The sequence below is a fragment of the Lethenteron reissneri genome, chromosome 34, assembly GCF_015708825.2.
Source record: "Lethenteron reissneri isolate LAM-NWPU_2019-01 chromosome 34, ASM1570882v1, whole genome shotgun sequence".
NCBI classification, from domain to species: domain Eukaryota; kingdom Metazoa; phylum Chordata; class Hyperoartia; order Petromyzontiformes; family Petromyzontidae; genus Lethenteron; species Lethenteron reissneri.
Genome location: NC_083812.1, coordinates 5,048,608 through 5,064,828, shown reverse-complemented (window position 1 = coordinate 5,064,828; position 16,221 = coordinate 5,048,608). Strand labels below are relative to the sequence as shown.

At 43.2% G+C, this 16,221-nt stretch overlaps 2 protein-coding genes across 3 annotated transcripts; one reads left to right on the top strand and one right to left on the bottom strand.

Moving 5' to 3' along the window:
- The first annotated feature begins 1,963 nt into the window (after positions 1-1,963).
- On the top strand, positions 1,964-11,591 carry LOC133350579 (nascent polypeptide-associated complex subunit alpha, muscle-specific form-like). 2 transcript variants are annotated; one of them, XM_061565061.1, is made up of 9 exons: positions 1,964-2,121; positions 3,100-5,247; positions 7,292-7,405; positions 7,867-7,980; positions 8,137-8,157; positions 8,425-8,455; positions 8,567-8,679; positions 9,613-9,701; positions 10,146-11,591. In XM_061565061.1, exons 1-9 carry the CDS (start codon positions 2,070-2,072, stop codon positions 10,275-10,277), a joined length of 2,814 nt encoding a protein of 937 aa, XP_061421045.1. In that variant the 5' UTR covers positions 1,964-2,069; the 3' UTR covers positions 10,278-11,591. The 2 variants fall into 2 exon arrangements, with proteins under 2 accessions (XP_061421045.1, XP_061421047.1); XM_061565063.1 differs by lacking the exon at positions 8,137-8,157.
- An 11-nt stretch (positions 11,592-11,602) lies between these two features.
- Positions 11,603-16,195, bottom strand: PCNA (proliferating cell nuclear antigen). Its single transcript, XM_061565064.1, has 6 exons — positions 15,807-16,195; positions 14,474-14,571; positions 13,582-13,649; positions 13,233-13,427; positions 12,665-12,788; positions 11,603-12,346 (listed from the first exon to the last, which is right to left on the bottom strand). Exons 1-6 carry the CDS (start codon positions 16,025-16,027, stop codon positions 12,267-12,269), a joined length of 786 nt encoding a protein of 261 aa, XP_061421048.1. The 5' UTR covers positions 16,028-16,195; the 3' UTR covers positions 11,603-12,266.
- Positions 16,196-16,221: the final 26 nt, after the last annotated feature.

The following is a 16,221-nucleotide window of genomic DNA, read 5'->3' as shown; positions in this document are numbered from 1 at the left end:
ACGGTTTGGCCACGTGCAAGAAGTTCAACACACGTGTACATGCATGATGCCAACATGCGTTGTGCTGTTTGAGAGGTTCACACGCACCACGTCTCAGGGCTGTCTGGAAATGCAACGCAATAACAATGCAGCCACCATTTCAAAAATAGCTTTTCCATCAAATTCATTTCATTTGCATCTTTAAAACATATGTTCGCCCCCCCCCTCCACTCTCCCAACTCATCTTGTGTGTATTACAAGAAAAGACTGGCCAACCCTGTGTGATATTCCACCAATAGACGATGTGCTTCAGGATGAAAGCGACGTGTAACTTGGGGCAAGCGGTATGTTTGTTGGAACTGTAGCATGCGCTGTAAAACGTGAATAAATAAAAACAAATGTGTTGTATGAAGGTTAATGTGGGGATTTGCTTATTAGCAATTCATCAGTAATATAGTTGCTATTTACTTTAAGAAGGCGTTGCTTCGGTATGAGTAAAAGTGTAAAAAAACATCAATTTCTCGCGACGAGCACCAAGGGCATCTATTTATAGCCGTGGCTCTTAGCTCTCTCCAATCAGGGAAATTGGGTTTTCAGTCGCCGACTTGTCATCAGGCGTACGGCATCAGCGCTTCAAATCAATAAACAAGGGAGTATAAATAAATATATAATCGCGCCCTCCAACAGCCCAACGACGTTCGAGTTGAGACGTTCTCTGGCAACGCGTTGTCAAAGGGTCGCGATTGTTCAATCGCACAACGAGACACCCACGTCAACGCGAGCATTCTGCCTTGCCTTCGAATCACTGCAGTGTTATGATTCCACGAACCACTAAATGTACAGCATTTCTTAGAACTGATTGAGAAGTTGTCATTCGTGATGTTTTCATATGCTGCCCGTCCTTAAAGTTACTGTGCAAGTATACGACAGCGTTAACTTCTATAATGTACAGTCTTTACAAGCCACGGCTGGGTAAAGGTCTCATCACAAATGCATTTATTGCTATGGTTGTTTTAGCATAACTTCATCACACTGATCAGCGCAGGTTCGTTAAGGGGTGCTCATGACAATTCAGAGATATCACTCACCACTGATGTTAGCTGTGGCCAGGAATCAACCTCAGGTCTAGATGGGTTAATAGTGCAGTGCGCTAGCCACGGTGCCATCATATTCGTTTTTCACGTGTGTTTTAAAGAAGCACATTTATTGGTGAACAGTATAACGTATTGTAATTGTCTTATCCAGCAACAGTTTAATCGAATTTGTAACCAAAAAAACCCACTCATTAATTGGCTGAAAACATCTTAATATATACAGGACCACAGAGCTTCGGGGAAATGTAGCTACGACTCACTGCCTCGTGCCTCTCCCACCTCGTGCCTCTGAGTCGTTCTCTATCTCCGATAGTGTTGACATAATAATTAATCAAGAATTACATCACACACACTAAATGTTTCATTTGCATTATTTCATTATGTCAAGAATGATGGTCGATAAGATATCGAACATATATACTACTGCAAACGAATAATACGAATATTTTAAATGAACGTGGAAAACACAATGTTCTATGGTAAACAAAAAATCTGATGTGGTGTTTGGGGGGGGGGGGTTTAAACATTCCAAAGCCAAATCGTTAAGGAGGCCAGGCTGACGACACTATCTATTGATGCAGAGTACAACTATATGAACGCATTCACAAAACTCCTTGAAAACCAAACGAGCAAGTGTGCTCGGAGCGAGCTTGCACGGCTTGCGAGTGCGTGACCGGAGTGCGTGACTAACCAACGCGCTCTCCCAGTGGAATTCCTCTGGGCTGCATTGTCAGCAGACAAACTCGGCCGTGCCGTCAAACAATGGTGCCGCACCAGAGCACGCCGTGTTTGGGGAAAAGGAAGCCAGGCTTCCTTAAACTTTCAGACGGGAAGCCACACGGAGGGTGGAGCGGGAGTTTGACCAGCCAGCCAGTCTGAAAGGGGACAAAAAAATAAAAAAAGGATTGACTGCACCGTCTTCAGTAAGTGACGGCGCGAGAGGCAGCAGAGAGTGAGAGAGAGAAAGACGCGAGTTTTGGCCGCTGAAGCTCAATCATGTCGAACATGGACTACGGTTTGGTGACAGCCGTCTTCTGCTTGTGTTTGGGTAAGTTGCTGCATATTTTTTTTTCTTACATGCTTAATGAGTAAGTGTTATATTAATGCCGGCGAAGCTAGAATTCTCACCGTTAAGAAGAAAAGAATCCATTAAAAGTATAAACAATCCTCACTCTCACAGCGTTGCCTCGGCTCAGTGTGTGACACCATTTTAGGACATTGGTGCTGACATCAAAGTTCGTTGGGTTTTTTCAAATGTTGCTGTGCATGTGATGTGCGTCACATTTGGCATTTAGATCTTTGTGTTTGTTTGTACGCAACGTTAATAATCTAAAAGTACACGAAATGACGTTTAACATGCTGCTATAAATCTGGAACTTAATATCACTAAATTAAAAAAAACCCAGATAATCTTTGACAGTAGAGTATTTTTTTAATGCCAATGCTTTGTTAATGTCATCGTCATCGGCCGCCGTCGATCCACTGCTAGATCAAGCCAATCACCATCCCTCACATTTTTCTCAGAAGCATTCCATCATTTGGCTGCTGTTCCATCACCAGGCTTGTCCACCGAGCATCATCCCAACCCCTCCTCAAACTCTCACACCTGCTCTCGTAACCGTCACCGTTACTACACCACCACTATTAATAACCATGCACTCTTTATCTCAACCACTATCATTTCATGTACAATTTTATATTTGCTGTAAAGCACCTTGGAATAAGGCGCTACAAATTTAAATATAAGATAAGATCCCTTTATACTGGTCAACAGCAATGTATCCTACCCAAGCCCTAATTTTGCTCAAAAGTCAATATGATCCCTAAAATTTGCATATGCTCTCTCATCCATGAGTTTCTCTTTCTCTCTCCAATATATATCCAAGCTTGCACTTCTCAACACATTATAGCGAACGTTTCCGCGTTGTTCCATTTTCCGTGTTGCACTCTCATTTATCAATGCACCATTGTACTTGTGTTTACTCCGTTAAATCGTGCATTTGATGGCTTGTTTCACCACTCCCAGGCTCGTGCAATGCTCTGGCGGTGCATGTAATAGCGCAACCACAAGCGAGTGTCCACATGGAAGGCGAGACGGTCTGGATTGTTTGTTCAGTGAAACCAAGCACGCCAGTAACGCCAGACCTTCGTGCTCCGAGCGACAGAAATCATCCAGACCTTAGCCGGGCGGTGAATTACTCTACCGCGCCATCTCACAAGGCTCAAAGCCAGTCGAAGCCGAGCAGCAAAACTAAGAACGAGACCCCACCCAATGTCCAAGCGAAAGGCATCGACGGCACTGCAAATCCCACTCCGGTTGAAAGTCGAAGGCCGCCACCTTCTGAACAAAGAGACTTGGAGATTTTGATCGGCGAGTCTCCACCAACGGGACTCCAAGGAGATGCCGCAAAAAGCCTCGCAAGAGCATCGCAGCTTAAACCAATGCTTGGCAGAGCCAGGACAAGGCGAGCTAAGACACCGAACGCTAAGATACCTCGGTTGATCTCTAAAACTCTCGACAATTCGACGGAGGATGACCAGAATTTGGATAAAACCAAACTCGCGGAACACGGCAAGGAACGCAAACAAGGGAAGCCCGCGAACAAAGCTGTGGACGTTTCAAACGCAACGCTGCTGCATTCTGCTTCACGCACTACTTCGGTGGTTGGGGTTCGCAAGAAGATGCCGGAAAATCGGACCAAGTCACTTACACTGACTTACAGATCAAAGCAATCGAACCAGACATCCAGCCAGGCTGCTAAGAAGGTTGAACAAGGGGCAAGACCAGGATCACCTAAACTGCCCGCGAAGAACCCCAGATTGACGAAGTTTGAAAAAACACCAAGACTGAGCCAACCAAAGCAAACTGCTCTGATTGCAAATCAACATCACAATCAAACAAAGCCAAACAGTGAAAAACCAAAACACAAGGGGCCAGTTAAAACAGCAGAGCATAGCTCGGAGACACAAACCCAGCGAATCGGCCAACATCAAACAAACGAAAAGGCTTCCCTGCCCTCTAAGTCAACACAATCTCCAGCTGTGAAGGTCCAAAACCGGAACACAACATCGCAGCATGACCCAGACCAACAAGCGGCATCGTCTCGTCTTACCAAAGACCACACTAAACCAGTGAGAAGAATATCAAGCGCTGAAAAGTCCACAGAAAGCGTTGCCACTGACACAATTCACCAGAACAATTCGAGGTTAGGCACGAATCTTGGCCTCTCTCGAGCAACGCAGAAAGGAACGAGGACAAATAAGCCACAAGAACGTGGAAACAAACCGGGTCGTAAAATCACTGCTCAAGCTCATGCCACCTTGAAAACACCTTTACAAAATCCACCGCTGGAGGTCACCTTGGGCGAAACGGATGTCAAAGACGAAACGGAAAATGAGCCAACTAAAAAAATGCACGTCCTTACTGGAACCAGTGACAACATTTTGGAGCCGGTGCAGCCTACTCAGGTGAGCTCACGCCAGAGAACGACGATTGGAAATGTCTTGACGATGGTTAAAGCAGCCGATTCAAATCTGGGGCGATTAAATCGCACAGACAACACAAATAAGACTGGACAATTAAAACCAAAACCTCCTGCACATGCACATCCAGACAAGAAGCAGCCCACGCGACAAGTCCCTGAGAGAAAAGGCTCCGACCACAAGAAACCACTCATTAAAACTCCAGGCCATTTAACACCCCAAAAAACAACTGAAACCCATAATAAACTCATGGTCGTTCCCACTCAACCCACCTTTAGAACAACAACAACAACAACAACAAAAACCAAACCACCACCACCACCGCCAGAACACGCACGCCCAACTCGTGGAATCTCAACAAGGCTTGAAGTATCCAAGCAAGTGAACTCAGCCACAGCTCGGCCCGTCGATCACTCCCATGAGCTGGTCGTACAGTGGCTGCTGGCAGGCGTCGATGGGTCAGAGGTGGAGATTGCACGTCGAGACCGGCGAGGAAAACTCAAAGTCGCCGAGGAGTTTCGAGAGAGGCAGAGAACTGGTGGCCTGGACTTGAGTTGGGACCCATCGCTCCTCGCGTTGTCGCTGAGCCTCTCCCCGGCAGTGCGAGCTGACGTGGGGACATATCGATGCGTGGTCACGAGCGGCTGGGAAGACGAGGTTCTCAATGCCTCGGCAGAGGTGAAACTCAGAGGTGAACGCGTTTGATGGTGCACCAGTGAGCGCATTCTTAAGGCCGTTTTGTGCGAGGGGGCAAATGTCGTCACTGGCACAGATGTCGCCTGAAATGCGTGTTTTGTTGTGGGGAACTTTGGCAACATGGTACCGCAATGCCACAAAGAATAGATTTGTGTCTAACCAATGGAAACGGAGGTTGTGCTTCATGAAAAATGATCGGTTTGCAAAGCACACAACTTTTGAGTCATCGTGTGATCTTTGCTAATCGTTTTGGACGTTGCTGTCCAAATGTATTGCGAGGGGGGGGGGGTTACAATCAGATTTGTCCAGATTTTGAAACGCTCATTTTAAACGAGAGAGTGGTGCAGTACCCATTTGCCAGTGATGAATGCTGGCAACGATTTTCCTGAAATTGCCCAAGTGTATCTTGTCCCTTAGGATACCAACCGTTGTCAATCGATATTACTGTATCTAATTGGTATATTTTAAGATTTTTTTGTACCACTTCTGATGAGCAGTCGTCCATGTAAAAGCCCGTAGTATAATTATAATGTATAAACGGAGCCATGAGGACTAACGCTCGATCTACCTTGCAGCTTGAGAGACTTCAACACAAAACGTATTTGTACAATTTAATTCGCGTACAATATTGCGAATCGGACGTGCAATTGCTACTGCAGCTTGCATGAATTTAAGATGTATTTGCATGTCTTGGGGGGTTTTGGGCCAATAGCCTCAATTGTGTCATAGCAAGGATCTGGTCATCCTTACGCACAGCGATGAAATGCTGTCCATTCAAAGTGTTGTTGAGCACGAGGCGGATGAGTGACTCACAAGCGAAATACCCGCTTGCTCTAGAGCTGCCAAAAGGAATGCTCTCACATTACTTTTACAATCAATGGGGTGATTCACAGCTTTTTTGTAAAGCATATATCCTGTGGAAATGATACACTGTACAATGAAAACTAGATTGTGGGGGGGGGGGGGGGGGGGCAGTAGTGCAGCGTTCTTCATTGCAAGGACCGTGAGCAGGCGGTGTGGCGGCCCTCACACCGATGATGTCCTGTCGGCGAAAGTGTCCCAACCTCTGAAAATTAGCGAAGGACGCTGCCGCAGTGCGACGGTTCACGCGTGCCGGACAATGAACCGCGTGCCGCCCGAGTTCGAAGGCCAGCCAGGGTCCACATCAGCTGCGGGTGATATCTTAACCGGTCCTAGACCCCCCCCCCTCTTCACCAACCCGCACCGATCATGGTGGTGAAGTGTGGTCAAACAACTCCCATGACCTACACGGTGTGGGGAGGCCTTCTTCCAGAAGGGGAATGGCAAAGAGACTTTATTTTTAAAATAAATATCGTATGGAATACAGGTATGGCAAAGGCAGTATATATATTTACGTAAATAATTTGCTGCATAATTTCTTTATTACATAAAACTGACAATATGAATCGGATTATGAAACAATACTTCCATGTACATTACAGGTTTTTCTTTCTCATTTCAACGTGGAATGTTTGACTTTGATTGTTGGCCCATAACTCTCTGCCTGTAGTAGGCATTGCATGCTACATCTATTAATTATAATACATTCTTGTGTTCACAATACGTGCAATCAACTGCACATGTGAGAATCAATTATTTACAATGAATTAAAATGATATACAAACAAAATGCTAATGTTAAACTTTGGCCAGAGTGGAATAAACCACAAACGAGACTGACAGAAAGGGAAACAATTAAAACAAGATGATAAGATAAAGACAAAATCATCGACTATTAAATCGTGATAAACCATTGAATCGGGAGCATTGCATCATATGATTCTGAGCTTATACTACAACATGATATAAAATAACTAGAACAGAATCTGTACGGTTGAGAGAGTATGCGCAGAGCTTAATTTCAGCAGAGTCTGTCTGGGTCAGCTGTGACTTCTCGGCTACTAGTTACGTACCTTCTCCACTCTCGAAATTATTCCTTTAAAAATGACTTCCTGATAAATGTGCATGATAAAGCCAACATACTGATTGCATTCTGTGTTCAATCCACTTTACTGACAGTCCTGAGACCAGACTCCAACATCTATCCTCACCCGGAGACTCCGTCAACCAAAGGACCCAACTCCATTGAGGAAATGGTCTTCAATGAAGGGGTGCCAATGTCTATCTCGCAAGGTGTGCCCGACATCTGCTACTTCCAGACGCCTCACATCTCAATTGTAATCACCCATGGGAAAACTGTTTCCAGGAGCGAAACTTTGTCTGTTTTTTTGATTTGTTGTCTGGCCTTTTTATGAAAAGAAAAATGACACACAAAAAGTTATCTAATGCATTTTTGGGTAGCACCACGTGTTGTTCGGCACGATGTCTGACTGTGATATCCACTGCTGTGGGCTGCTTTCTAACGTGAACTGGTTGAATAACTCTGCAAAACATCCAAATTGATTCTTGATTTTAAACTTTCGTGACTGCAGGAATCCATACTCTTTGGTTCTTTCGGTAAAGTCACGTAGGTAGAAAAAATAATAGATCACAACTTGATACTTTATTGCAGGACATGACACCAATAGCACGACCTGAAGAAAAAAAAGATAAAACGTCTACTTTTCAGCATGCCGTCTCTTTTTCCTGTGCAGAGCTCTATATTCTGACGGTGGCAGTCAGCTGTCTGGGACTCATTAGCCTTCTGCTCTTTCTGTCCATCATCCTGCACCGACACAGGACCAGGAAGCACCGCTCCACGTCTGCAGGTCCAGGTCGCATTGACATTAAAAATACGATGCGTTAATTTCCTTTTTAGCAGCTATGCTGATTCACCCTATTTTTGTATCGTAAGTACTGTTAAATTGTACAAGGGTATAATGGATCTGTCACTGAACTGGTAATTTATTGCTTTGTGTTTCCAGCTGTCTCCAAAATTGCTATTTGTGAGTGTTTCTCAGAATTTGCAACCTTTTTAAATCTCGTAATTATCTTTCCACAAATTGCCCAATAGACAGCAGTTTTATTCATTTGTAATCCAAACTATACTGTTTTTCTGAGAATTGCTTCTTCAGATTTTAATTTCTTATTAACCCTGCATATCTAAAGAATACTATTCCACATCATAGTATTGTATTATTGTCTAAAACATTATGAGTGTACATGACAATAGTTTCAAATATTTAAGGATTATTTTGCATGATTTATTGCAGCATCCAGAAGCTTTCAAGACTGCAAATGCAGGTATGACTCAATCCAGCGCATGTCAAGGTGCCATTATCACAAACATTATTCAAATTTGCACGCTGGTTTATGTTCTTCTAATCGAGTTATTCCCATTGATTTGTGTTTCAGTCTTGACAGGAGCCACTCAAAAGTGAACGGCTGCACAGCGAGTGACCATCAAGCCTGCACAAACAGTGCCAAGGTTATCAAAACCCTGCAAGACAAATTTGCAGAAAACAGAGGTATACAATTACTATACACATTTCAGGTGGCTTGCTGACTCAGGGGTTAGAGCATTGTGCCATCACCTTGAAGATTCTTGGTTCAAATTCTTGGAGTCACCGGTGTAAAAAACTAGGTTCTTAGATGGCCATCACCAATGATTTAACAACTAAAAAACTCCACCACAATAAATGTGTTCTAGATTTGAAGCTTTCGTGACTGCAAGGATTCATACTTAGGTTTTTTTGGTAAAGTCGTGTAAGTAAAAAATAATAATAAAATAAAAATAAATGAAAAAAATAAATCACGTTTCGGGGGCAACACAAGTTTCTGTCTTCAGGTGGGACCGCCACAGCTAAATGTACCGTATCAAGTAAAGATAAATCCAAGAGACAAGATCTTAAATACTGGTTAAGGGGAGGGGGGAGGAGCTTATCTAAATGTGGCAGTACAATAAATGTGGGGTTCCATTACATTTTTGGCTTAAATATAAAAAATAAGATATCCATTTTATTGCTATGCTAAAAATATCAATTTCACTGGTATAAACACGACTCAATAGCAGTACATGTGGGAAAGTATGCCCCCTAGTATGTGGATAAAATGTTCACTGCAAGGGAACTCATAAGCAGTTCTGTGATAATGGGCCATTCACAGGGGGTGATGCACTGATCTACGCACGATTTGAATTGATACTTTGTCTCATGACATGGTGCCATGAGCACAATTGGAAGGAAAAAGACTAAAAGTATAAATGAGAAAAATATGACGCAATATCCGTCACTGCAAAATATGCAGCTTTAATTGTACTTAACACGATGTTCAACTTCAAAATGTAGTCGGCCGATTTGATTTTTAAATCCACTCAATATTATGGAACAATACAGTACGTACAGATCACCCACGTGAAAGCATGGCGCATATTTGTGCTTTGTGTGTCTGTGATTTCACAGCGTCAGTGGCCAGAAGCAGTGTGTGTACACTGCCGGAACCCTCCACCTCCCACTCTGCCGACTTGCCTCCAGAGCCACGGCTCATATCGGTGAGGAAACCTCACCACCGCTTTACCTGCAAACGATTGCATGTTCCTGAATCCACTGCAGATATTAAAAGTGTGTTGGAATAGTGTATAATACAGTATAGTGTCTATGCTCTTAGGTTTTTTTCGGTAGTCACATAGGTAAAAAATAATAATGAAAATAACTAAATTAAATCTTTATTATTTTTTTTACCTACGTGACTTTACCGAAAAAACCTACGAATATGAATTCTTGCAGTCACGAAAGCTTGAAATCTAGAAGTATAGTGTCTCCCCCATGAGTCACACGGCATGGGGAGTCATTCAGCGGTGGATTGACAAAGTGCCGATATTATCCCCATTGCATGACACGCTGTCAATAATAAACATTTACTCTGATGCATAAATATAATCTGCATAGAGTACAATGGATTGCATATAATAAAAGTATATGTTCTTTTTCCCTAGGCGGAGGAACTGGTGCCGTGCGATGTGACATATGCAGCCTTGGACCTGACCAGACCAGTGGCCACGAAGCCCCAGCCATTACCGCGCACCATCTACGCACAGATCAGCTTCTCCCAGACCAAGAACGGCTGATGCTCAAGTCTGGCACCAGCACCACCCGCTGATGTTCTAGGCAGTATTTTTGGTCTGAAGACCCGAGCCTATTCTTATCATAGACCAGGGGTCAGCAAAGAAATTAACAAGATACATTATTTCAAATTCAGTAAAACAAACCTCAATGTTTCAAGAGCCACAATGCATGTGGTGAATGAGACAGTGGCCCTTAATAATGTCACGAATCAGTCCTTGAAGAGCTGCATGCGGCTCCGGAGCTATAGGTTGCCGGACCCATCAAATACCAATGCATACACCACTTCAAGCCCTCTCCATTGGGGCCCAGATACGCTCTGTAATCCATTGACAGAACAGCCCATGTTTGTAGTAATGTATTCTAGACCAAGCTCCAAATAAAAGCCGGTGCACAGAATAAACGTTTCAGGACAGAAGTGCTCTTCTCTGCACCCACTGGACCAGTTGAAAGCAAATTTTTTTTAAACAAAAATCAATGGTTTCTCTGAAGGAGACCCTAGAATAATAGCAGCAGGCCCGTCTTAACGAGTCCGCTGTTGTTTAAGGGTATTCAGTAAGATCAATGCAAGTGGCCACTGACGCACTTGACCGAGCAGGCCCCAAACTGGGTGACAAAAGAATACAGACTGCCCGAGTGGCTCTTGTATTGATTCCTTATTTAAACAATTCTTCAATAAAAAAATATAACCTTAAAATGGCTCATTCGGAGCTGTTGCTTAAATCCAGCAGTATTTTAAATGGTACCGTAACTTGCAAAATTGTAAAGTATTTGCCTGTTTTTATGGTTATTTTTACTTGTGTACATACTGTATTGATATTTCAGCATAAACTTTAAAGAAAAATAGAGACCAGGTCTGGGCCAAATCCAAGACCAGTTCCAAACTTTGTGTACATTATAGATAATCCCAGGAAGCGGTCATCACATTTTACCTTTAACGCCATGTCACTTGTACTCCATTAAATACAGGAACGAAACACTTAGTGTAGCTTTACAATGAGCTCAAACGTTACACAGTAAACTAGTAGTTTGAGTGACACAATTAAGACTTGAGGCCATTGCCCGTGCATGAAAATTTCAGCCCAAATTATTGTCCAAAAGTATTAATACATTTTCATTGGCTTGGGAATTTCATTAAAGTACAATAAAAGCAAAAAGACAAGCTTTGAGAGGCCCATGTTAACATAGTCCATTCCAATATTAACCACATAATCCACATTTTATAACTGTAGCACATGTCAAAAACGTGTTCAAGATGTATCCACAAATGATGTACGTATGCTTATGTGTTAAAATGGCTGTGAAAATAAAATGTTGCAGAGAGCACAACTTTGTAGTTCACAAGTTTATTCAGCTTGTAAACACGACAGGTCTACAACAGTAATACAAAAGGATGGACAAAAATGTAAGGTAGTATTTGGGAATTACAAGCTTACTTTTCAGAGTTTATTAATTTGTGTATATTAACAACGCTTTATGTCGACAATTTAAAGGTATAACCTTCAGACTAACAAGCTTTCTAGAATTACCAAAAACTACCTTCACAATTGAGCATAATAAATCCACAATGAAGTTTCATCTTACTAAAAAAGTGTATATGGTTTTGATACCAGGCATATCGACATTCCCCAGTGTAGACATGGCCTTTTTCTTATTTTATCAGCAAGGGCTGGACTATTAAACGGTGACATTTTGCAGCATGCAACAAAGCATGATACATTCCTGCTTTGACAATAGATTGCATTGTCATTGTATTTTTAAACAACGTAACCCATGGGACAGTGTAAAGGGGGTGCAGAGACAATTGTGCGTGTCCTTGCTTGTGTGGGCTTTTCAAAGAAAACACAATTGTGCACACGGATACAATAATTGCTGGGTTAAATAACTTCATATTATCTATGCCTTCAATTAAATGCATCTCCCTCTCGTCCCCATGGCCCACTCAACTATAAGCGGCTATAGTAGCCAATGCATTAATGCTACATACAGATAACTTATGCAGCCTCTTCATCCTCAATCTTGGGTGCCAGATAGTACTTGATGTGGCCCATGTCTGCGATGCCATATTCCACAACTGCAAAAAAGTTAATGGGAAAGGTACACTTTATATACATTGCAGACTTTATAAACAATTCTGTAACAGTTATATTTAACAGGCATAACATTACCCATTTTAGTGCCTTCTCAATTGATATGAAATGAATGTGAATTCATGTTTTGATACCACACTTCACATAGAGAAAATCTTTTTGTAAATACACATTCAACGATGACAAATTGACAGCATTATAAGCAGAGTTTAATGAATGGTCTTTGGTAATTCAAGTCCAGGTGGAAAGAAGTATCGTGCAGAGTAGATGACTTGGTAATGCACAAGACCTCATTTACTTACCGAGCGGGACATCGGCAGACATCCGGAGTGTAACGGTGGGTGACAGTGGGGTGGCCTTGGTGAAGAAGTTCAGGTAGCGAAGGGCGAACGTCAGCTGCACGGCTTCACTCATTTCTATCGTTACCTGGTAGTGGAAAAAAAAAAAACTTTCATTTTACTGTAACACTTGTATATTTAATACAGCGAGGTAAATATATAAAAAAGCTAAAATATCAAACACGTTGAGACATCTCCTTTACCAGTGGCAAAATATAGTAGTAGGTTTTTACCCTTTCAACTGGTACAAAAACTGATACCTTTATACAGGGGATCATGTTGGCAATGACCACAACACAAGCAGTCAAAATGCAAACAAAAAGAAACAACTCTGATAATGATATGCACTGTCCTTGAAGTTGATTGGTCCACACCCGAGACAGCTTTTTCTTAGAGCCTAGTTTCCATGTATAAAGGTATCAGTTTTTGTACCAGTTGAAAGGGTAAAAACCTATTACTATATCAAACACGTGTCAAGAGAACCAGGATTTGTTTTGACGAATGTGTAGGTAGACAGGCCACAAACACTTACAGCCTCCTCTTCCTTTTCAGCACCGCTGGTCTGTGAAAGTTTGATGTTGCCAGTGCCCAACTCGCCGCTGGCTGAAAACTTCACACCGTCTTTGGTGCAGCAGATGACAACGGAGTCACCAATCTGGCTCAGGTCTCGGCATATCCGGGAAAATTCCCCAGATGGCATCTTCACAACGGCGCTGTAATCCTGTTCCTGTTGAACACCAGACGTGTGGACAGACACATTTGAAAAAATATTCAAGTGAATAAAAAAAACAGAATTGTACTGTTATTAAGAATACATAGACTACTGTCACCAAGAAAAAAACATTTTTCTACATTTCAATGACACCATGAAATCAACTTACGGGAATTCCCAGTTGCTCTACATCGAGGTCCATCAACTTCATCTCATAATCAGACACCTTCTCATGATCTGGAATAAAAGAAAAAGAGGAAATTAAAAATCTATTATAACCCCCAAAAGAGAAAGCATCAATCCAAATAAATATCGCAATGTGACATCACAATACAACCACGGGGAAAAAACGCAAACCCCAAATGCAAACTCGAAAGGTGTCAGGGTCAGGATCAACTCCACGACCTCCTGTATACCAGGCGAGGTAGTTAACATGTCGTGCCACCGTAGCGCCCAATTTAATAATTTATTAAATCCATACTCGTGATATATTACTCGTGTGCCCATCACTCGGTGTGTTAAGTCAATGCCGGCTGACTCGAGGTGTTCTAGCAATGCGAATCTACTCGAAATGCCACGCCTATATACGTCCACTAGGGGTGGGCATGACGTTTGTCCAATGGTGGCTGTCCTATCGATGCGTGTCCACTAGGGTATCCTATTAAAGTAATTCTACAAGAGACGTTTTTTTTGTCTGTCCACTAGAGGCGTCCTGTCAACGCAAGAGCCGTCGTCTAGACGGTGCCCAACCAGATGATGAGGTGTTTGTCAATGTATGCCAATTAGAAGTGTCCTATCGATGGGAGTCTGCTAGGGGTGTTCTGTCAAATGTATACACTTGGGTTTCATGCTGCACGTATGTATGTTGAACTTAAATTTGATTTAATTTCGATTTAAAGCTTTCGTGACTGCAGGGATTCATCTTCTTGGTTCTTTCGGTAAAGTCACGTAGAAGGGAAATAATACAAATAAAACACATTAAAATAAAATTCTCACGACGTTACGTTGAACATGTTTCGAACCGTGCTCATCAACACGTGTCATGTCAATGTGCAACTCACTTTGGGCCTCGAACACCAGGGTGAGAATGTCCGCATTGTCCTCGGCCCTCAGGGTGATCATGTCGTCGTTGCCGGCACACTTGAGGATTTTGGACATGCTGCAGGAGGAGGGGTGACGACAAGAGGTTAGGAAGGGCAAGACACACACGCTCACAATCCCAGGAACCCGACACAAATAAAGCACTCGAATATAAAATTTGGTATATCGTCAATGGATGAGTGGTCCACACTCGTTTTGGTGGCAACCACACTCATCGGGTGATAACCACTCACTAAACTAATAGAGTTGTTGTACAACTAACTCAAAAACGTGCCGTTGCGTTTGCTTATAACCAAATACGGAATACGCAGTAAGCTTTTATGAAGCCTCTGCTGTAAGGTGAACAAAGACAAAAGCTAGAGAGAAGCCAGCGAAGTGCTCGTGACACAATAAGCGCGGGCCACGGACCTACAATTTCGCGCCAAAGCGGCTGTCACTCGCACCGCGGTTATTTATTTATTTGCTCACAGTTATTACAACACAGCAACAACAATAACAAAATACGTCAAAGGTAACATCAAACTACCCTTTTATGTAACTTTGAACGGTTAATAGACGAAGAAAATGTGAGCAGCCCTTAAACACAGCAGGTGGTCGGACGTGACAGTACACGTGGTTACCACGTACAAATATATTATTCACTCACAATAATAAACTCTTTACGTTAACTCGCAATGGCTCTTACAAATACTATTGCTCTTGTGAAGTACAAACTCTTGCGCCCCCAAGACTATACAGTATTTTACTTTACAAAGCCGTTGTACTTACGTATGTAATCATACACATACTGACTTATAAAATGCACACGCAAAGTACTGTTATGTGCGGTCATGGAGCATAGCTGTGATGGAAGACTATTTTAACTTAACCTCGGCAAACTGTTTAAAGATTTTAGAGCTCGTAGCAACATGATTCACGCCAAGTCCATGACGTATTCGTCTGATCCTACTGGTGATGTTGGTGCTGGGGTTTGTGAAGTTGGTGCTGGTATTGACGAAGGTCTACGAAGTGATGGTCTTAGCTAAGTTTGGCATGGGTTGTGCTATTGTGATGCTACTGCTGGACAGTTCCGACAGTGACACCTCGAGGTGATAAGTGTCACAGCTGCCGATTCACAACACACTTAACTACAGTTCGCAAGCAGCGTCTACAGATTAACATCGCTATTGCCTGTGAAAATAAATTGTAATTAACAGTGGAACTATTACTGTTGATGCCAATGGTGGGAGTTGTTGGTATTAGTTAATGCGATGGGCCGCGGCTGTTGCCGTCTCCCGCGTTAGCCTCTCGCACCTGGTGAGGTTGATGCCCATGGCGAGGTTACGGTCGCATCTGTAGGTGTCGAAGCCGTCGCTTCGCATGGTGAGCTGCACCAGGGACACGTGCGACGAGTCCATGGACTGCAGGCTGACGCCGGTCGAGCTGATGTCCCAGCACGCCTCCGTGATCAGATCCTTGAGCGCCTCTAGAACCTTCTTCAGGATGTTGCCCTGCAGGATGCGTGCCTCGAACATTTTGGCGAGTGCGTTTGTCGTGTGTCCGGGAGAGCCGATACGCTAAGTTAAAGACGGTGAATCGTCGTGAGGAGCGAGATGAAGAGAGCGCGGTGACGTTCAGCTGCGACGGCGGCGGCGGCTGGAGGATGGAGGATCCCGAAATGGCGGGAAATAAAAACGCGCGAAATCTGGAGGGTGACGTCACTTCCTGG